Consider the following 23414-nt stretch of genomic DNA (forward strand, 5'->3'; position numbering starts at 1 on the left):
GGATAGCTCTGAGCTCGAACCAATTGATTGACTAGCACCCTTCTGCACTGACCACTTCCCCTGTGTGATGTTGGAGCAACAGGTCACTTCCCCAGCCATATAGGCTAGCATCCGTGGTGACTACAAAGACTATTGGGGCTCTGAGAGAAAGGCCTTTCTCCAGATGAGGCAAATGGCCCCACCACTGGAGGAACTCCTGCACATGCCTTGGGAGGGCAATAGGCCAGTTCTGGCATGAGGCAATCTGGTCCTAATATGGAAGCAGTAGCCACTGTAGGGCTCTTGAATGGAAGTATGCCCATGGCACTGAGTCTATGGCCACTGTCATGGAGCTCTGCAACTGAGCCAGTTCCATCAGGGGAGCCTGCCTGCCCTGCAGGCACGTGTACAGCTGGCGCAGAAGTTTATCCATATGCTCAGTGGACAGGAAGAGCTTGATCTGAGCTGTGTCGATGACCACTCCCAGATGTTGAAGGCGCTGGGTGGGGATCATATGGCTCTCGTTCCTGTTGATGATGACGCCATGGTTCTCCAGACACTGGATGGTCGTCTCGAGATCTTATTGTGCCACTGTCGCTGAGGAGGTCCTCACCAATAGGTCGCCTAGGTAAGCGTATACATGGACTCCCCGAGTGCGAAGGTGTGCCACTACTGCTGCCATGATTTTTGTAAACACCCATGGGGCTGAGGCGAATGGCATGGCCCTGTATTGGTACTGGCCATGTGCAAAGTGGAGGTAGTGCCTGTGCCACTGAAGAATGGGGACATGCAGGTTGAATGGCTTCCGCAATGGCCCTGAGCATCTCCATACTGAACTTTTTTGTCTGTAGGAAGCAGTTCAGGAACTTTAAATCCAAGATGGCGTGGTAATCGCCACTGTATTTGGGGACTGTAAAGAACACAGAGAAGCCTCCTGAGGACTGCTGATGCTCTGACACGGGTTTTCTGTCACCTATCTTGAGGAGGTAGGAGATGGCATCCAGGGTTTTCTGTATTATTATTATCATTATTTTTACCCCGCCCTTTTCCCAAAACTGGAACTCACAGCAGCTTCCAAATAAAAGCACACATATAATTAAAAACATACAAAAGTCTAGATTAAAATCAAATTAAACAATTTACAGTATTAAAACCATTCATACATACAGTTAAAATAAGTCAAACTCAGTTTAAAATAATACAATTAGGCAACAGCAATGCAGCACCCTTCAAGACCTGTCCTTAACAGCTTTCAGTTCCAAAGGCTTGTTGAAATAAAAAAGTCTTTGCTTGTAGCTTCTCCGGTTGGCACGACGGGGGACCTGCCTGCCATCTGTCCCACAGAATGGTGGCAAACTCTAAGGAGTAGCAGGACTGGATGGTATTCAGTATCCACTTGTCTGAGTGGAGGCCAGGCATGTGCGAAAAGTTGAGGTCTGGCTTCCAACTGAGCTGTCTGGCAACATGCTTGGCTTTGTTTGGCATTGGGCTTGGGTTTTGATGATGTTTGTTACCTCCTTCCCCAGTGGAGGAGGGTGTGGAATGGGTGCACTGGCAGGAGAAATTCCAGGAAGAGTTCCAGGACCCATGGAACTGGCAAGTAGTTCTGTAGGTAGTTGGATAACCCTTGGGGTGAAAGGAATATGAAGTTTTCTAATGGGACTTGTCTCCTTCCTAGGAGTGGAAGGAAGAGCCTTCTTTTTATCCTTGGGCTTCACCAGGCGGCTCTCTAGAAACTTGCCAAAGAGTTGACCACCTGAGTAGGCAGAGCTTAAAGACTGGCTTTGGAGTGATGGTCCACCTTCCACTGTTTCAGCCATATGTTGCATCTGACTATCACGCCATATCCAAGTGGTTGTGCTAGTATTGCAGGCTGTCTAAGGAGGATTCTGCTAAGGATTCAGCTGTCTTAACCAATTTATGCAGGCCCTCCCTGACATGCCTGTCATCTGAGGGTACTTCTGTCAGTAGCGCTTTGGCCCACTTGACTCCTGCCCATGCCAGAAAGGAGTTGGCTGCCGAAGCTCTCATGGCCAATGCGGATGGTTTCTGTGCACTCTTTAAGATAGACTCATTGCGCCTATCACTTTGGTCTGATAAGAGTATCAGCTCCTTCCTTGGGGATGACTGTCTTGGCCCCAAGGGCAGATACAGGCCTGTTGATGGCTGGGACTTGAAAGGTCGCCATGGTCGTGGCAGGAAGGCCATATAGCTTTTTGGACAGGACATGAGGAGCTGTGGGTTTGGCTGGATGATCCATTCTTCCTTAACAATGTCCTTGAAGAACTTTGGGAAGAGAATGACCACCTTCTGATCCCCTGATCTGGGGAAGATGTCTGAAGCTCCCTGTTACCCCTCCTCTAGTTCCCCCTCATGAGGAGCTGCCTTAGGAGGGTCTAGCTAAAGGCAGGCCATAGCCTTAGAAATCAAAACAGTATAGCAGTCAGGAGAATACAGTCTCTTATACACCAGGAATGGCATGGGGGAATCCTCTCCTGAGAGTTCCCCCTCTTCCTTCTCTGAGTCAGACACAGCGGGTGATTGGGGGGGGGGGCGCTGCCCCTCCAGGAGTCTGGGCTAAGGGAAAGGCAGTCAAGCTGGAACCTGGAACTGGAGTGTCTTTTGCATTTATCCTTGTGGGGTTTAGGCTTCTGGAAGGAGTTCCCTTCTTTTGCTCTTCCGCCTTCCTCTATCTGGGCTGGCATCCAAGGAGGAGGAAGACAAGGAGGAAAATGAAGAGAAATAATCGTGGCAGCGGGCCCTGGAGTGCTTGGAACCTTTTTTCCTGTGCGCACGGGCCCAATGCTTGGCTAAAGAAGTTCCTGCCTCCCTCATCATGGCCTTGTTAAGCCAGGCCAGCATGGCTGATGAGGTAGAGGGCTTTTCTAAATGGTGAGATTTGGCATGCTTTTTCCCTGCAGGAGTCACGTGTGTTTCCGCCCCTGCCCCCGGTTGAGTAGAAGGGAGTTGATAAAATGAAACTTTTCCAGGCAGGAAGTCTAGCATGGCACCCACCACTTAAGTGAGGGTGGCTAGGGGATTGCTTGACTGAGAAGTAGATTCCCCCCCCACTCAGGGACCCGTCTTCCTCAGCCGAGGCGTGAGATGTGCTGTCTCCCCTCAGGCACAGCTAAAACCCCAGCTGAAAAGGGGAGAGGCTGGAGCTGGTAATGCCCCCCCCTGATAAGAAAAGCTCAGCGACTTTACCTGGAAAAAAGATGGCAAGGCAGCAAACTGCATGTCATGGAAGCCCGTTGCCAAGGGGGGTTTCTAATTCAACAAGAGCCCAGCGAGGGACCCTGCTCCTCCCAGGCTCTACGGCGGCAATGCTCTTGAAAAAGCTTCCCTCTCCTTAAGACCATGGAAGAGCGTTCCGATAAAGGACAGCAGGGGGAGTCATGAGACAAATCCTGGCCTCTGTCACACCCCGACACTTCCCACATCTCTTCAGAAAACAATCCCTCTCTTCCTCCCTCAAATCTGCCTATTCACTTAGGGTGGGGAGTGAAAGAAGAGGCAGAAATATGTGTGCTGCAACTGCAGCTGATGAAGATAAACCTTCTGAGAAGAGCAGATAAAATAACTAAACTGTTCTCGAATCCCTTAAGGGGACCTAGGAGGAATAGGTTGACTCTATTGCTCGCTGAAGGCAGAGTCAAGAACTGGAGACTGGGAGGTTTCCTCTCCCTTCCGGCTGGCCACCAACTAAGCTTTTTTTTAGTGCTGATTCTACCTCTAGATGTTAACCCATTCCTGTCTGCTCCACTCCTCCACTGACCAAGAAGGAGCAGGTTTGTAGGCTTGGGGTGATCCTGGATCCATGTCTGTCACTAGACACCCAGATGACCCCTGTGGCTAGGAGTGACTTCTAACAACTTTGGTTAGTAAGACAGCTACCACCATTTCTGGAAAGCCTGGCCACTGTTGTCCATTGCTGATAACCTCAAGACTGGATTACCGCAATGTGCTCTATGTAGGATTGCACTAGAGAATGACCCGGAAGCTGCAGCTAGTGCAAAATGTGGTGGCTCAACTGCTCACTGGGGAGAATATTGCCATCATTTTACGCTACTGCTGAAATAATTGCACTAGCTGCCAATTAGCTTCCAGGCTAGGTTCAAGGTCCTATATTAGTATACAGAGCCCTATACAGCTTGGGACCAGGATACAGAAAATATCACCTTTCCCCCTACATACCCAATTTATCACTGTGTTCTTCAGAAGAGGGCATCCTTCAGATACCAACCTATCAGGAGGTCTGTTTTGCACAATGTCAGAATGGACCATTGGTCTCACCTGAAGGGTGATTTTCATAGGAGGTATGCCATCAAGCGGGTAATAGCTCCACCTATCGTCTGAAGGCAAGAATGTTTCTGAAGTCAAGACTAGGGGCGTCAGGCCCCTCCCACTCTCCAGTTCATTCGCAGCGAGTCCAAAGAGAGATATCTAAAAGTGCAGGAGAAAAGGCCAACGGGCCTACCAGCAAGAACATAACACAATAGCTATATGCATAATAACATGACTCTAACATAGCTATATAACATTAATAGCAGTCTTGACTTCACTAGTAAACAGAAAAATAATAACGTAACAGGAATATATGAAACAATCCCCAAGAATATCTAGTCATCCAGGTTTCCTCCAACTGGGAGGGTCATGATGGCATACCTCCTATGAAAATCACCCTTCAGGTGAGACCAATGGTACATTTTCCATAGGAGGTATGCCATCAAGCGGGATGTACCAAAGCAGCCCATAACAGGGAGGGACCACCCACAAACTAATCCTCATTAAGAACCTGTTGCAACACTATCTGCCAAAAGAGGCATCGGCAGAGGCATAACGGTCTATTTTATAATGCCTTATAAACGAATGTGGGGTAGACCAAACAGCAGCTCTGCAAATATCGGCAACAGGAGCGTTGGTAGCAAAAGCAGCCGTAGTGGCCGCTGACCTGGTGGAATGAGCTGTTATACTAGCTGGGACTGGAAGCTTAAGGGACTCATATGCTAAGGTAATACATGCCCGAAACCAGCGGGATAAGGTGGAATTAGCTACTTTATGCCCCATAGACCTTGGATGAAAGGATACAAACAAAGACTCGGTCTGTCGCATATCCTGAGTCCTAGACAGGTAGGTCTTGAGAGCCCTCCGAACGTCCAACGAATGCCAAGCCTTCTCGAGAGGATGGGTAGGGTTCAGACAGAATGAAGGAAGAACAATGTCCTGGTTGCAGTGGAAAACTGAATTGACCTTGGGACGGAAGGAGGGATCAGTTTTCAGCACGACAGAGTCCTTGTGAAAAACGCAGAGATGGCAGGCCGAAGACAATGCGCCCAGTTCCGAAACTCGTCTCACAGAAGTGATTGCGATCAGGAACAGGACCCTGAATGACAACAAACGTAAAGGCACAGTTCTGAGGGGCTCAAACGGAGGACCTTGTAAGGCCTGCAGCACCTTTGACAAACTCCATGAGGGAAAACGGTGGGCTACAGCCGGTGAGCGTAGAGCAGTGCCTCTGAGGAAGCGTTTGACAAATGGATGTGAGGCAATAGGGGCACCAGTGGAGGACACTGAGAGAATGGACGACAGAGTGGACGCATGTCGACGCAATGTGTTGGGTCTGAGTCCCATCATGAGGCCCCTATGAAGATATTGCAGCACTTGTTGTATTGTAGCCTGTGAAGGATCGAGGTGCTGAGAGTGACACCACCTGGAAAATGCCACCCAAGTATGTTGATATATACGTGTGGTGGATGGTCGTCTCGAGGCTAAGATAATGTCAATTACAGCGTCAGACAGTCCAGCCGACCTCAACTGTCCCCGTTCAAAAGCCACGCTGTTAGGTTGAGCCACTTGGGGTCCTGATGGAACACTGGGCCCTGGGAGAGTAGGTCTGGCCTGACTGGAAGTGTCCAAGGTTCCGTCACTGACATGGCGAGGAGATCCGAGAACCACGGTCGACGGGGCCAATATGGTGCTATCAGAACCAGCCGTGCCCTCTCGCGCTGCGCCTTCCTCAAGGTTCTGGCTAACAGTGGTATTGGGGGGAAGGCGTACAATAGGCCATCCGGCCACGGTAGCGACAGGGCATCCACAGCTTCAGCTGTCGTGTCCAGGTATCGAGCGAAGTACCTGGGTAGTTGACAATTGCGACTGGAGGCAAAGAGGTCGACAGAGAAGTGGCCGAACCGACCCTGGAGAAGATGGAACACGGTCAGATGAAGCTTCCATTCTCCCGGAAAAACCTGTTGTCTGCTGAGCCAGTCTGCTGTCACATTCCAAATTCCTCGGAGATGTTCTGCTTTTAAGGATTGCAGATGTTGTTCTGCCCAGTTGAATATGAGGGAAGCTAGGTTCTGCAGAGGCCGGGACCTGGTCCCCCCTTGTCTGTTCAAATGAGATTTGGCACACGTGTTGTCCGTTCGAATAAGAACATGGTCCAAGTGGAACAGAGACGAAAAATGAAGCACAGCTAAGTGGACAGCCTTTAGTTCCAGCCAATTGATGCTCTGAGTTTGCTCTACTGTGTTCCAAGCCCCCTGAACGAACTGAGAGTTGCAGTGGGCTCCCCAGCCAAGGAGGCTGGCATCTGTGGTGATGACAGTCCTGTGGGGTTCTCTGAACGGAGTGCCCTGGGTGAGATATTTTACCCTCGTCCACCAGCGGAATGACAAACGCAGTGTGGGGCTCAAGAAAATTGCTCGATGGTTTGAGCTGGCAATGTCATGTTGGAACGGCAGCAAGGCCCACTGTAGCTGGCGAGAATGAGCTCGAGCCCACGGGACAATATGAATGGTGGACACCAACATTCCGAGGGCCCTGGCTAGAAGCATGACGTCTGCAGATGTTTTGTGCATCAGAGATCTTGCGATGTCTGTGATAGCAGTTACACGATCTGGGGACAGGAACACTGTCGCTTGCAGGGTGTCCAACATCGCCCCTAGATGCTGTAGACGTTGGGTTGGTTGGAGATGACTTTTTTCGAAGTTGACTAGCCAGCCATGGGCCTGTAAGACATGGAGCGTGAGATGCCGATGAGCCAGCTCCCTGGAACTTGCCCGTATTAAAAGATTGTCCAGATAGGGGTAGATATGGACCCCTTGAAGCCGGAGGTAAGCCACTAGTATGAGTAGCACCTTGGTAAATGCTCTCGGGGCAGACGAGAGCCCGAACGGCATCACTCGATATTGATAATGCTGGGAGCCAAAGGCAAACCGAAGAAATTTTCTGTGGGCTATGCAAATAGGCACATGGAGATACGCTTCCTTTAGGTTGATAGAAGCCAGGAAGTCTCCTTCATGCAGGCATTCTGTAATGGAGTGGAGGGATTCCATTTTGAACCTGCGATACTTTACAAAATGGTTAATGAACTTGAGGTCCAATACCGCCCTCCATGACAGATCTCGTTTGGGCACAGCAAATAGGAGGGAGTACACCTCTTCCGACCTCTCTGTTGTAGGAACTGGCTCTATCGCCGCTATGTCCAAGAGGTGATGTATGGCAGTCTGCATGATGCAGTGCCTGGCTGGTGCCCTGGGACAGGGGGAGGGATGAAACTTGTCTGGAGGTGTTGCCCAAAACTCAATTGCATATCCGTAACAAAAAAGTTCTCTGATCCAGGAGACCTGAGTCAGACGCAGCCAATGTTCGCCGAACCTAAGCAATCTGCCCCCAACTGGTATTGCGCTAATACTGTCTGCGCTGGTGAGACCCACCCCTGTAGGAGGATGTTGATGAATCTCTGCGTCCCTGGTACTGATCTCTGCCCGGGAAACGTCTGTTCCAGCCTCCCCTGGAGGAGCGGAAATCATATGTTGGGAACTCGCGGCCTCGTCCTTCGGGCTGCGTTCCTCGAAAGGGCTGAGACGTGCGGTAGGAGGCAAAACGTCTGAAAGGTCTGCGCTCGACGTTTCTGACAGTGGCCAAGACAGGTTTTCTAGAGTCCTTGGGGTCAACAAGCACTGCCTTTAGTGCTTCCTTGCCAAAGAGTAATGATCCGGCATAAGGTGCCCGTGATAGATTAACTCTGGCAGTAGAGTCAGCCTGCCAGTGACGGAGCCAGAGGGTCCGTCGAGCAACAACCTGAGCCGCCATAGCGCGTGCTCCTAACTGATTTGCGTCCAAAGTGGCATCAGCCACAAAAGCAGCTGTCTTGTGCAACTTTATCAGGGATCACCGCAGAGAAACAGGATCTGGGTTAGGATCCTCTAGGAGGTCGTCCAACCACATCATCGCTGCCCTGGAGAAAATAGAGGCTGATGTAGATGCACGCATAGAAAAGGCGGTGGCCTCATGAGTCTTGCGTAAGGCAAAGTCCAGTCTCCGCTCAGTGGCATCCTTTAAATGAGAATCTCCTTCCCTTGGCAAAAGAGATCTGGAAACTAAGCTGGAAATTGGCTCGTCTATGCCAGGGACGGCCAGTCTGGTAGTAAAGTCCGGAGCCAAAGGATAAAGTCTGTCCGCAAGGTTATTAAATCGGCGTGCTTGTAAAGGGTGAGACCATTCGTCCTTGGCCAGTTTAGCGATGGGATCTGGCACAGGGAGATAATGTTCTGCTGGCGTGGGGGATTTCAACACTCTGGCCCCCTTTAAAGCGGGAGTTGCAGCTGCAATTGGCATGGATTGAAGGCCAAGGGTATTCAAAACTCTGCGCGCAAGGGGCTGGTAATCTGAGGCATCAAAGAGACGATAAGATGTATCCTGGCCATGATCCGAATGGTCACTCCATTCGTTTGCTTCGTCTTGCAGAGCGAATGCGGACTCCTCCTCACAAGAGACGTCATCAACCAGCCTGCCCCTGGCAATGTCAAACGGATTTGGAGAACATGATGGGTTCGTCTCATTGTGTACAAAGTGGTCCCCGCTGTGTTGAGGGATAGTGGGAACTTGTGACGGTGACTGCCTCTGAGCGAAGAATGACAGCATGCCCTGAAGTTGTGAGATGAACTCATGGGACAGCTGCAGTCCCGGAGATGTAGACGGTTGCTCTTGTGTAGGCGGAAAAGTGGATGGCCCCACAGGCAGTGAAGAGGAGTAAGCCCTGGGTTGGCTGAGCGTTGGTTGTTCAGGAAAACCAGCAAAGTCCTCCTCATCAGAGGAAACAGCAGGAGAGTGAAAGAGAGTCATTAACTGTGCATGGGTTGACCCCTCTGGAACTGGAACAGAGACATAGCGAGGCCGCTTGGTTGTGCTGTGGCTGGAAATACGTTTAGTTTTGGCAACCGCTTTGGAATGCTTATGCTTTACCGCCTTAGATGGTTTAGGCTTGGGTGCCTGGTTTGTCTCTGGCTGTTGTTTCTGCTTGGTTGCCTGGATTGTCTCTGGCTGTTCTGCCATCGTATATATTTAAAGGGTATCTGTACACGGCCACGGATGGGGCAGAATGCACAGACCCAACAGGCTCAGTACACGGCACACGAATGTGGCAGAATGCACTGGCAGATGGCTAAGTACACGGCACACGAATGGGGCAGAATGTACAATATGAACAGTCTTAGTACACGGCCACAGATGGGGCAGAATGCACAGTCCAGATAGCTTTGCACAGTATCAACAGGCTTGGTACACGGCCACAGATGGGTCAGAATGTACAGTCCAGATAGTTTTGTATGGTATCACCAGCCTTTGTACATGGCCACGGATGGGAAAGAATGTACAGTCCAAAAGGGTTTTGTATGGTATCAACAGACTTTGTACACGCACAGATGTTGTATAGTAGCAAGAGCCTCTGCACACTAAGATCGATCAGCCTGGTGCACAGTCAGTGCAGTATTAATAGTCTTAATGAAACAGTCACAGGTGCACAGTCAGTGGAGAGATGAGATTGTACTGGTTCAAATAGTAGCAGTAATCGAATAGTTGCCAGGGCCAGCAGCAGTAGCAGATATAATGGAGGGACCTGTGAAGACTATAGGATCCTATCTGCAACGCACACACAAAGGGAAGGCACACAGTGGGAGCTGACAGAAGGCCTGGGCTCTGCTATCCACGGCCCGTGGAATAGAGACCCCCCTTTGCAATACTAATGGGCTAGCAGAAAGAGCGGGGAAAATTAGACAAACAAAATGGCGCCCGCGAGAAGGAGCGGGAAAATTGGCCAATCAGAAAAAGGCTTGCGGAGATGAAGAAGCAATGGCGGTCCCCTGGGAGCACCAGCGAAGAAAAAACGGCCTCCAAAATAAAAAGGGAGACGCTCTGGAGCCGCGGGTCTAAAAGGCTCGATCGCGGCTGTAAAAGCCGGGAAAGAAGAAAGTCTGCCACAGAGGCAAGACAGCCAGCCGAATCCCCTAGAGATTGTAGGCTTAGGGAGGCGAACGGGTCGGGGGAGGCAAGGCAGCCCAACTAGCAGCACCGGCTAAAGTGGAAGGCGGAGAGCCGCAGTCGCAGGCTCCTGGCGGGGGAGATCGAAAAAACGTCGCCCCGGAGAAAGGCCGAAGACAAAAGGGAGCCGCAGCCGTAGGCTCCCGATTGTAAGGGCACAAAAAAGAGGCGTCGGAGCTAGGTAGGAAACTGCAGCCGCAGTTCCTAGTCGAGGCTGCGTCCGCCGCGGTGGAAGAGAGACCGCAGCTGCGGTCTCTCTAAAAAGCCGTTAGGCTTTGTCCTGGGAAGAAAAAATCACCCGGGCAAGGGAGAAGGGTACAAAAAAGAGCCGGCGGAGCTAGGTAGAAAGCTGCAGCCGCAGTTCCTAGTTGAGGCTACGTTCGCCGCGGAGGAAGAGAGACCGCAGCTGCGGTCTCTCTAAAAAGCCGTTAGGCTTTGTCCTGGGAAGAAAAACCACCCGGCAAGGGGGAACCTCCCCAAGGAAATCCCCAGGAAAGACAACACAAACAGATGTAAAATACAAGACAGAGGGAAGGGAACAACGTGATCACACACGAAGAACTTCACACTCTGTCACACAATACACAAACACTTATCTAGAAGAGCTAGCTATATATCTTGCACGGACGAAGGCAAGAATGAACTGGGGAGTGGGAGGGGGCTGACGCCCCTAGTCTTGACTTCAGAAACATTCTTGCCTTCGGACGATAGGTGGAGCTATTACCCAATTGATGGCATACCTCCTATGGAAAATCAGTCCTTTAGTGTAGCAGCACCTACCCTTTGGAATGCCCTCCCATTGCATATCAGACAGGTGCCTTCTCTATTGTCTTTCAAGTGCCTGCTGAAGATGCTCCTTCTAAAAAAATTATCCCAGTTGCTTTCTGTTTTGGAATTGAATTGATTTTATGTATGTGCTGTTGTTTTAAACTGTTTTTATATTTATATATATGTTTTATATATGTGTGTGGGTTTAAACAATTACACACACGCATATAAACTGTTTTATATAGGTAACTGTTTTATATACAGTATGTTATATTGTAAATAGCTTTGGGATCACTCATGGGAAACAATTCATAAATGAAATAAAAAAATGAATAATATTTCATTTAAATAATTTTAAATACAACTCTTGAGTAATCAAAATGGTTCACATACATTTTCTCTGTAATCCTAACAACCACCATATGAGGTTAGTTGGTATAATTATTCATGTATATCAGGGACAGCTGATGCTAAGGAACAATAGCCTATGGTTCATGTTCTGATTAGTAAATAGAGATTAAACCTCACTTTCCTAGCTTGGATGTAACAGGAAATGTTATATATGAGAGAAGGTAGTATGGAGGAACAAGGTTCATTCTAGTTTTAATAAACAGTGATTTCCAAAACTGAGTTATTCTCTCTGAACCTGGCCAGTGGTCTCAGCCTACCTAGTGAATTAATATAGCTGTGTTTTTATTGTGTGCAAAATGGCTCTCATAAATGAAATAAGTCATATACATACACACTACCTACATAATTAAAACAATAAAATAGTGATGAAACATTAAAACAGAAACAAAAATACATTAGGAGACTCTCATGAGTATTTCCTGAATACCTTCAAATATTAATACATTGATCTTGGTGACTTGGACCTAGGGAAGATTTTCAAAGGCAAGATGTAATATTTGACACCTACAAATAGGAAAGGCCTACAATCAGATTTCTATGCAGAAAGAGCTAGAGATTTGAAAATGATAAAAATTCAGAGCCTTGCAGGTGCACAACCTGTTTTGGAAGGGTTGCACTCCCCTTGAACATTCAAGTTCGCAATTTGGGAATGCTCTTGTATCTGGCTTTACTCCTGAATGGTAGCTATAGCCAAGAATGCTTTTGCACAGCTCTTTCTGGTGTACCAATCACACCTTTTCCTTAAGAGGGAAGATCTGACCATGTTCACACGTCTTGCTCCCATCCAATGCAACACATTCTACATGGGACTGCCTTTGAAAAGTATTTAGATACTCCACTTGGTACAAAATGGTGCAGCCTGTATGTACTGACCCTTATTTGTTAAATCGCCATAGGTTCCTGACAGAGCTTGGAAAAGTTACTTTTTTGAACTACAACTCCCATCAGCCCAATCCAGTGGCCATGCTGGCTAGGGCTGATGGGAGTTGTAGTTTAAAAAAAGTAACTTTTCCAAGCTCTGGTTTCTGAACCATTTCTGAGCCCAATTCAAAGTGTTGGTGGTTATTACCAAGAGCCCTACATGGTTTAAGATCGTGATGTTTAAGAGTGTCTTCTGAAAAATTCTGCCTGTCCAGTGGGATGTTTTGGGATGATCCTGCTCCATGTCCCACCTCTGTCCAAGATGCAGTTGGTGGATACACAGGATAGGACCTTCTCAGCTATGGTACAGGGACTGTGTTCCTCCACCCCGACATTTTGATGTGTAGTTTAAACAGTATATTTCACTATGGTTTTGGTGAACAAATTGAGGGACTCTGCTTTCTCTTACTTACATATACATATATACACACACCCCTCCTCCCTAGAGGAGCCCATGTGTATCTTAGAGCTGATCCTGTGCATTTGTTTTTCTACTGCTGTTGTTTTTATCTTGCTGTTTATTTTCTTTTAGAAATTAGTTTATTATTGTGTTTTTAACTATTGTAAGCTGCCTCGGGGACACCTTGTGGGCCAGAAAGGGGAGTATAAGTATTTTACTAAAAAAAAGTTATATATATTTTGTAACTAAATATAAATACACCTACATAGTTAACTTGTAGTATTCATTTATTACAAGATGTGTGATGACCACTAATTTAGCTGGCTTTCAAATAAGGGTTAAACAGAATCATGGAGGTTAGCTCTGTCAGAATTAGCCAAGGTAGTTGAATAAAATCTCTGTGTTCATTACACCTCTGAATATCAGATACTGGTGACAAACAAATTGTAGGGGGTGGCTTTCTTGCTGATGCCCTGCTTTGGAGCTACCAGATTAATCTGGCTGACCACTGATGGAAACAGAATGGTGGACTGGATATTTAGATTAAATGTACTTTACCTTAGTCCATCTCCTCTTATATTCTGATGCTAGATTATTATTTTTAATGCTACCTATGGAACCTTATGGAACCTGATGTTTTATACTGAATCACTGAAAAACTTACATCTTCTTCTATCAACCCAGAGTTGTCCAATAAATAAATAAAATCAATTGTGTATCCCCCTTCATCTGGGACTAACTATGAAATTCAAGATGGTGTTGATTATTTCTGCAACGCTCCTTCTGGTAATGCCTTTGAAGATCATAATATAAGAAATGGGTTATGACATCAGGAGTACAATGCCACCAACATAACTGAAGACCAAAGAGAAAAGCTTCAGGCATCATGACGGTACATTAACAGTGCAACCATATATATAAATCCCATTGAGTTCAGTGAGGTTACTCCCAGTATTGTTTCATTAAATCATTACACTCTTTCTCTCAAAATTGTATCAAAGGTACTTCCTTCTCTTGTTTTATAGGATTTTTTTTTTCAGTATTAGTATAGTTGAAATCCAATTCTTGACACAAACAAAATTTGTAACAATTTTTGTAACAAAAACAGTATAATTATGAAGAAGGGGCATACTGATTAAAAGAATGTGCTGTTAATTAAAGGCTGCATTTTGCACCAATAATCGAATGTCTTTCTGTCCTCAGAGTCAGCATATTTTGTTTTAAGTATAATTACTAGACACTTACTTCCAGTAACTCATCTGCAATCTGCAGCCTGCCATCTTTTCCAGCTGCTCCATTTGGATCAATTCCCACTACAAAAACGCTCATCTTGGACCGATCTTTGTTCCCAGCTAGGCTGAGTCCTAATCCAGTCTTCCCTTTCTCCAACTCTATCATGTGCAGATCTCCTGACAGATTTCCATACCGCTGGCTGATTTTTTCTACATATAAGGAGAGAAAAAATTCAGGTGGGTGGCAAGGGCAGAAAACTTAAAGGAACCCTAACAGTCATTTTCATAAATCCATAATCTCAGACAAATTGAAACAATTCAAGCAGGAATCTATGCTTCTTTTCCCAATAAAATTCTCTGCAACTGGAAGAAAATGTCTCCAGGCATTTTGCTTTTCAGTATGGAAGAGTAAAGAATCTCTCTGTCACTGCTCTCTTTATAAAGTCTGTCTGCCTGCATACTCTCTCTCTCTCTCTCGGGTCTTCAGATGTTTTATATTAGAACAACTATCTCTCTCGGAATATAAGGGAAATTACCACCAAATAAAGCTTTATGAGCTTAATTGGTTTGTCCATTACACAAAGGCTAGAATCTGAATTAACACTGCAAAATTCACACAGCAAAAATACTGTTTGTTTCCACAAGTTTGTTATTCAAGTAAGACAAAAAACTAAAACAAACATTACACAGCACATGGAGATGTAACAATGCTGCAGGACAACATATTATCCTAAAAGGCTTTCTTAAAAGCCAAACTTACTCCAGCTGTATCCAAACTCTTCTTCCTTATCAAAATCATCCAGGTCTTTGTTACAGGATTGCTGCACAACTTCACTGCTCATTCCTGGAGATACTGAAGGAGGAGGCAGAGGCAAGTTAGCAGATGATGTTTTTTCTGATTCCGAATCTGACTGACTGGATGCCTGTGGACAACAAGAGAAAGACAGTGGCTGAGGAAGTGTAAATAAAATGCATGTAGTGATGAAGAAGCAAGGGTTAGGGTACTGAAGTTAAAATACTATGTAGTAGTAGAACGGAAAGGCAATCATGGATGGAAAACATAGCAAGGTAAAAGAAGACTCAAATGCATTTCAAGCAAGCAGGACAAAGACTAAAAGCCCAATTCAGCGAAGATTTATGTGTTGAATGGCCATACCAAGGATTTACAGATATATGGCCTACATACCAAGGATTTACACAGATATAAAAATGAATTTCCAACACTGAACAAAAATATCATATTCTAAAGGAAAAATATACTTTTATTGATCCAAATGAAAAGTGGGTAAGATGGGTAGTTTGGGGATTCAAATGAAAAAGTGATTTTGTTTGAAGGGGGGAGGGAGGGAAACGCATCTCAGGCATTAACAATATTGGCTTGGGAGGAGACATTGTTGCCAACTTGTCCATCTCCCTGCAGTCCTCTGAAAACAAGACTTAGAAAGTTGGGGGATCTTCCAGAACAGAGTAGGAGACGGTGTGAGGAGTTGCAGGAGAAGATGTGAAAAAGGCCTTCTCCAGTAGAAGCTTCTATTCATCAAAAGGCACTCTGGAAAAAAACCACTATTTGTATGTGTGCATATATATAGCTTTATTTCAATACTTAATGTGTGCAACATGACTACGTGCACACAACTTAAGATTTTGTGCAGCTGGGAGACTTAGACACGACTACTCATGTTACTCCTTAAGAGCTAAAAGTGATTTGTCATGTAATGTTTTGTATTTAGATAGAGACATCTGACCACAAAACAAACCCTGTTGCACCAGATGTGAAGGAACCACATATAAAATATTCATCCTCATATAGATGTGAGGGGTTCATACCGTTACTCAGTTACCATTGTGGTAAAGGTCTGTACACTGAACCAACATGGGAGTGGGGGCCAATTGCACAGTCTGTTCTATGTGGTTGTCTTCTTGATGAGAAGAACAATGAACAGGTGTAATGTTCTGAACCCCCTTGTTTTGATGACTGACATTTTTTTGTATCTTTTGTTGTATTAATATGCTGTTCACTGCTTTGGGGGTCTCTGGACCAAAAACTGGTCCAGTATACAAAATAAACCATAACATAGCTTAAACGTAACATGCACCTAGCACTCTGTATATGCATTTTGTCATCAGAGGCATGGGTTCTTAATGTGGAAAATGATCCCACTGATGTAACACAGAAAGAGACTTAATTGAATTTGGGGTTTGAACAGGGAGCTCTTAATATAAACACACAAGGCCTTCCTTCTCTGAAAGAATCCTATACAACAGAGATGGGAAAGACGTGGCCCTCCAGATGTTGTTGGGATTCCCAACACCCGTCATCTTTTATCACTGTCCATGTTGGCTGGGGCTGATGGGAATTGGAGTCCAACAATATCTGGAGGGCCACAAGTTCCCCATCCCTACTATAAAGCTTGAGTATCATGTTGCAAACATATGTGACAATTCTTGAATTCTTTGCAATAGTACCCTGTGGATATCAGACAGAGTTTGGATGACAGTATATATACATACATAATCAACACTTTGAAAGTAGCAGTGTTGAAAGGAACAGGTGGTCCTTTTGAAAAGATCATAGGGGCAAATTGAGGGGGAGAGGTCAGAGAGAGCACAAGGAATGTGGCACACACACTGGCTATGATAGTAACTACAAATTAGGACAGTAACTACAAATTAAGACAAACCTTAAATGGAGTAGGAGCAAAGCGGTTACATGGGGAGCAACTGGAGGTAAATCTAATTGGATTCTGCATATCCTACGGCAACAGAATACACCAGGCTGTTTATTATAGTATGCTTGGTGGAATGCTACTTCAGTACATAGGGAATGGATGATACATAATCTCTTATATTTTTTAAAAAATCACTTCAGAATCACCCAACATTACTTAAAGAACCTAATATGGTTTATCACCACCAGACATAGGCCCTATTCAATATATGCCTGCATAGCAACAAAATCCCTGGTAGGAAATTACAAAAACAATTCTACGACCTGAAAACAAACCTGCATGTGCGTGTGCAGATTTTGAGGGTGGCCTGGGGGCTGCAGGGAGAAGGAGAGGGTCATGTAATGGAAGTCTGCTCTACTCACACAATGGCAGCAGTGGATAGAACAGCTTGTCTTTTGTTTATTTTGGGAACCTAAGCCATTAGCTTCTTAAATGAAAAGTGAGATTCTAGCTTGACAAATAAGAGCAGTAGAAGTAAAATTACTTATCTATCACCAAGTACAGATACAATGCTTGCATTTAAACAGTTATGTGCCATTTTAAGGTCAGAGGAAGTAAGTGCATCTAGCTCAGAGAGGAGTCTTTCTGAGCCCAACCTCAGGTGACAGGGATTAAAGAATGTGCTCTACTACTGGGCTATACCCCTTCCCTTTTTTCATGACATTGTTAACGGATAACATATAACATCATGCACTGGAGTAAAAAACCCCAACAACCAAAGGTATTACCAGTTAACAATTTTAAATTCGAACTGCAGCCAGAAATCCTTGAATATGGCAGCGGGCAGCTGCTATCAACTTTGTCAGGATTGATCACAGAATTCTACTTTGACCAGGCTATTGTGGTAATGCAACCTACTGACCTATGATACAAGGATGCCGCTATGTAATTGATTTACAGTGCAATCATAAACATGTCTATGCTCCACTGATATCACTAAGGCTAACTCCCAGATAAGTGATTATAGGATTGCAGGTGTAATTATTTGTGTTCTATATTCTCCTTGCTATTTCTCAATATTCATAATTCACTAGGAGAAAAAAAAAACACCCAACCTACTTAATGTTCTCAACAGAATCAGGACTCTCTTCACACTGCCAATCAATTGAAGCTCAGTGGGTTTTCAAACAAATCTAATTCCTAATCCATACTGAGTTATGGAATATGTTACAATGAAGATTCCTAGCTTTTGTGAATGGCGTATTTGCTAAATTCAAACCATGGAAGACTGGTAGCATCTGGTAATTTCCTAAGTGCCATGCTGCCTTTGTGTCATAATATGATTGAAGGCCAGCTATGTTTGATGTTAAGTTGAAGTTTTATGGATGAGTATGTCGGCTCCATCTCTTATATGCACCCAGGAAGACACTGGCTGATTGAAGTCTGTTAAAATATATTAAGTGAGGAAGGAACACAGAGATAGAAACATATAAATGTCCACTGAGTCCATCACAATCACACAGGCATCATCCAACCTTGTTAGTGTTGAACTGTAGAGGATCAACAAAAGGGTTAGTGCTGCTGAAGGCAGGAGGCTTACTGAAAGGGTTGTACTGTAGGTAAGGCATATGGACGTTCTACAAGAAAAACAGAAAGGTGCTTGCTAACCAAAAGGCAGATATGTTAGGGCACATTGTCATAACTTGACCAACATCAAATGCATGTGTGAAATTGTGAATTAAATATCACAGTTACTTTATAGCACCTCAGACACTACGCATTTCAATGGAAGCAGTTGACACATTCCAGCTAAGAATCACTGAGTGATGTGCCTGCATGCCTGTTTGAATCACCCTTTATTCATAAGGCCTCTCTGTGATTTTAACCATCTGGAACAGGAATGAGACTCCACAGAGATCCTACCAAATATCCCTTCATTAGCACTGCAGTTGACTAGTCCAAATTAAAAGGCAAGTGTGCACAGCAATAATTTCTATACTGTAATGGGATGATTTGCCTCTTAGTGCTACCACAGCATTAGCTATGATCCAGCATGAGTAGCTTGGAAATAATATAAATATATGCTAGATTCAGGTGTAATGCTGGTAGATGAATATGGGATTAGGAGCAGCAATTCATGGTTATCTCCAAAACACAGTTTTCAGCCACAGTTAGAATTAGGTTTGTAAACTGTGGTCTGATATAACCATGACAGTACTGTATAGGTGTTATCCTACACCATAATTAACTCAGACAATGAAATGGAGGGGGAATTCCCATGCAAAATGTGAGGAGGAAGGAATGCACAACACAAGGGCAACAGAAAGTAAAATCAGAGAAGCCTATGGGGCACTCCCAATCCGCAAATTAATCCTATGGCTGCCTATTTGGGATCCCATTGAACTCAATGGGACCTACATCCAAGTAAACATGAACAGGATCAGAATGCACAAGTATACGTGCAAAGCCACTGCTGTCACAATTAACAAGGCAAAAATATAAAATCAGCAGCAGTAAATCATGTGCTTTATGTATTCATAAAAATATAGTGGTAAGTAACATCTGAAGATGCTTGTCAATATGACTCTCATCCTTTGCAGATAAGTTAAAGAAAGCATGCACAACAGAATGGATAATTTATTAAATAAGTGAGAGTTGTTTCAAAACATAAAATTTGCTGGACAACAGTAATCATTCATATACTCTAAGCAACACTCTTAACCATTTTCCACCCACAATGTACATTGGTGGAATCTGTTAAATTGCTGGATATTTTTTTCTTAATGAAACTACATTAAAAGGTAACTCTTATTGTATATAACACAGCTAGCTTTGTGGATGACTGCCTATGACCAAACACTGGAAATTACCTTTTGGGATCTGGCTCTACACACAGAGGCAGTTTTCAAATGAAAAGCACAAACTTAAAGCCCTGCTTTTGCCCATGCCACATCAAATACACAAGCCTCAATTAGCTTCTTGCACACAAATCACCAATAGCCAGCAAAGCTACTCCATGCAACTTTACCTGTGATGACTGATGGTAAAATGGATTATTAGATTTCTGCCCACTGGGAGCAGAGGACGATATAGAACTATAGAGAGATTCTGGCTGGGAAACAAAAGTAGTAAAACAGCTAGTAAATCAAACATGCAGCTTATAGCAAATCTATAAGGAGGAAGTGTAGTTACAAATAATGCAAGCTACTATATTAAAACTACTTTGCCAAGTGTTTTTAGCTGCCCATGCAGTGGCTAAAGGTGTAGAGGAAAACAAGTCCTTCTGCATACTTGTATGGTGCCTCTGCACAGGAAGCTTCCATCCCCTTTTGGTTAATTCTTCACTAGTGTTAAAACAAAAAGGTACACTTGAGTGCAGGGGGAGTTTGGTACTATTCTGTCCCATGCAGATTGTACAGGCCATGCACAGCCGACAATTATTTCCAGCTGCCATGTTTGATAGACAGGGAATCAAGATGGGATAAACATAGGTGCTGTGTGGGAGGAGGGTCTCAGATGCACTGAATGAGCATTCTCACGCTCTCCAAAGCTTGTTGGGTGTGAAAGACTCTGAAAAGTTTTCTACAATGTCTACATAAATATAAACCTTTTGATAAACTTTGATAGGTTGCTCTTGGGTATCATCACTTGCTTTGATTCAGAAACCGGCACTGTCCTACAAATCCATTTTAAAGTAGGTTTTCATTTTTTTCTAATTGCAACCACAACTAATTCTGCTCTTAACTTTGTGAGTATGAGACTTGCAAGGTGAAGCCTCTTGTCCTCCCCCAGATTAACACTACCTTGGATGTTTGTTTAATTTCTCTCCATGTATTTTGGCTCTGCATATCTTTTACACATCATATGCTTACCCTTGGTCTGTTTATAATGCTTTGTACCATAAAGACTACTGGGTTGCCTGCTCTCCGTATGGCTTCCACAGCTTGTTCATGGCTCGCATCTCTGAGGTTAATTCCATCCACCTGAAATCGTAAGGCCTAAGCTTAACACAACAGTACATGTAGCTAAAAAAATAATAATGCAGCAACTTCTAGAAAATGTGCTTGACTTCTCTATGTGATAGTGAAAACACAACAGACAAAAAAAAATTAGCGTCAAGTCTTTTCTGACTTCAGGACTTCCAATGAAAGCGTTTTGCAAATTTAAGGGAAATGACTAACCAGATATTGTGATACATTAAGACCATACACAGTCTGGGATGTTAAAAAGGTCTGAGGACTATGGTAAATAAATCATTTGGCAAAAACCTTATTATTCATTCATTTTGGTTACTTCTGCTCAGATCAGAGAAAGTGTGGTGTTTACATAACCTTCTTCCAAGCAAAGACAATGAGTTACCTTTCAGGTTGGAGACTGCAAATCATTTTATGAGTGGAAATTAATATAGCAACCAAACTACAGCATGATCTGGACAACCAATTCCAATTAATACCACTGACATTCTAGCTGTAAGTTTAGTTTTTGGTGCTGATAATGCAAATACTAGCTGAATTAATTAATTAAGGCTATGGATAAAAACTGGATACTGCAGCATTTAGGAGACTGGGTTGTAAATGAGAAGTCAGTTGTTCAAATTTTATGTCAGCCATGAACTAACTAAACAACCTTAGGCAAACCTCTCTCAACCCGAGTCGCTATATTTGCAATATGAGGACAATAATACTGACCTACCTTACAGGGTTGTTGCAAGGATAATTCAGATTAATGTATGTGAAGCACTCTGAAAACTCAAACAGTTCTACATACAATTCAAAGTATTATTGGTCCGTAACAGATTAACCACTTTTGTATCTCAATTTACATGGGCACTTATTTCTCATTAAATAAAATATCAGAATGAGTCATAACTTGTAAGCAGCGGACAGAATTTCTAAAACACATCTACAAATAAATCATAAATATATTTCCAAATCAAGATTGTGTTTACATGCTTCATTGGAAAGCTGCAAGGCTTAATAAACATATACGTACAAAGCACATAATGAAGGACACTCTATAAACTAAAGTACAATGTTCATTCTGGAGTAAAATGGGGGAGAAAAAAGGTGAGAGGGTGCCACTTAATACTCTCCCAGAGTTGCAAAATGTAACTTTGCTAAGTAAGTCTAATATTTAGCATTTCCTGAAAGGAGGCCACTAATTGTGCAAGTGTCTAAGGAAAGAATCCAAAGGCTGTTTTGGCATCTGAAGAAAATGATGCTATAATATTAGTGTTAGAAAGTTATTCATGTTTTGGCCACTATAGAAGCTGAAAACCAAGATATAGCGTGCTACTAGTTAGTTGCTATTTTACCATTAATCATAGGAAGAGCTACCTTCAACACTTTAGTTCTTATGGGTTGTCTCAGAATTAAACCATCCACTGTAAGTATGGAGACAAAGGCAATCATTTGAGTTTGTAAAACTTCCAGAGGTGGAAACATTGATGCTTACAGGATAAAAACCATGGATGCCAGAAAGCAAACCCAAACATTTATTCAAAAGTACAGTAGTAATAAACCTTTCAGATCTAGATCAGTCATGCCACACATTGTTTTACAACATGCATTCTACTTCGGGAAGTCAACCTCCTTAGAACAATCAGGGGCCCCCTGTGTATGTCTGTCTCTCTCTCTGTGTATATATATAACCTCCTTAGAACAATCAGGGTCCCCGTGTCTGTCTGTCTGTGTCTGTCTCTCACTCTGTGTGTGTGTGTATATATATATAAAAGGAGCTGGGGAGGAGGAAACAATGTATACACATGGGCTTAAATTGTAGAAAAGCAAAACCCAACATACCTCCACTATTCTATCTCCTGTTTTCAAGGTACCATTTCTGCCAGCAGGGCTGTCTTCGAGAATGTGTTTGATGAAGATTCCTCTCATGACTTCACCACTGCTCAGACGACTTCCCATTCCTCGTCCACCAACAATGCTGATTCCCAGTGACTTGTTGGGTTCTCTCCAGAGTTCGACCCTATAATAATAAATACATTAAGAAATACACTGCATCTGTATTACAAGTCTGGAGCTTTTTACAACACATCTCAGGGTGTTTGAATTTAGGGCTGAAACTAATTTTTGCTGGTTTCAATTTTTATGTAGAAATGTCAATTTTTGCCAGGGGGAAATTAGTCACTGAACAGGAATGCAAATTATGCAAAATCAGAAAATGTTACAATAGTTCATCCTAGCACTTATCAAAGCAACAACAATGGAGCTGAAATGAGATGGACATGTCCAGTGCAATCTTACTAGATTTTTTTTCAGATACTTTTTTGTCACAGATGCTTAAAATTAAATCCATCCCCAACAACCCTCCAACTATGATTTTTAGCAATTGAGCACAAGCAAAGAAACTCATGGCAGTGGGGCCATGAGCAGTTTCTTATCTGGCAGTTCTCAGACCTACTACTGCATTGTTCTTCAAAGTCACATCCTTGGAAACTTTCAACAAAGTGAGTCAGATCAGAACAATCTTGACAGAAGTTGCTTCACTTCAAAGGTCAGTCACCAGCAATTTGATGGCTTCACAATGTCAGCAGAACAGAGAGGAGATAAGCTCCAGTGCTTCTTGAAATAAGATGTTTATTTAGCACACTGCTTTTCACAATTGAGACTCCTTTGTCAGCTGCTGTCAATGACTGTTGATTTCTTGAACCTAATTTTTTTTTGGTAGACCTGAACAGCTTTTTTTTTAAAAAAAGAA

General features: G+C 44.0%; 1 protein-coding gene across 33 annotated transcripts in view; it reads right to left on the reverse strand.

The window, feature by feature from the left end:
* The window catches only part of MPDZ (multiple PDZ domain crumbs cell polarity complex component), a 179347-nt gene that overhangs the window by 34697 nt on the left and 121236 nt on the right, over positions 1-23414 (reverse strand). For 17 of the 33 annotated variants that reach the window (XM_061629886.1, XM_061629896.1, XM_061629870.1 and 14 more), the window contains 6 exons: positions 22505-22682; positions 20576-20686; positions 19732-19815; positions 18239-18340; positions 14795-14957; positions 14048-14244 (listed from right to left, as the gene is read on the reverse strand). In XM_061629886.1, the coding sequence (XP_061485870.1) occupies positions 14048-14244; positions 14795-14957; positions 18239-18340; positions 19732-19815; positions 20576-20686; positions 22505-22682 (835 nt within the window). The remainder of the gene's footprint in view (positions 1-14047; positions 14245-14794; positions 14958-18238; positions 18341-19731; positions 19816-20575; positions 20687-22504; positions 22683-23414) is intronic. The other 16 variants (XM_061629991.1, XM_061629980.1, XM_061629972.1 and 13 more) reach the window with 3 other exon arrangements.

Source organism: Rhineura floridana, chromosome 1 (assembly GCF_030035675.1).
Source record: "Rhineura floridana isolate rRhiFlo1 chromosome 1, rRhiFlo1.hap2, whole genome shotgun sequence".
NCBI classification, from domain to species: domain Eukaryota; kingdom Metazoa; phylum Chordata; class Lepidosauria; order Squamata; family Rhineuridae; genus Rhineura; species Rhineura floridana.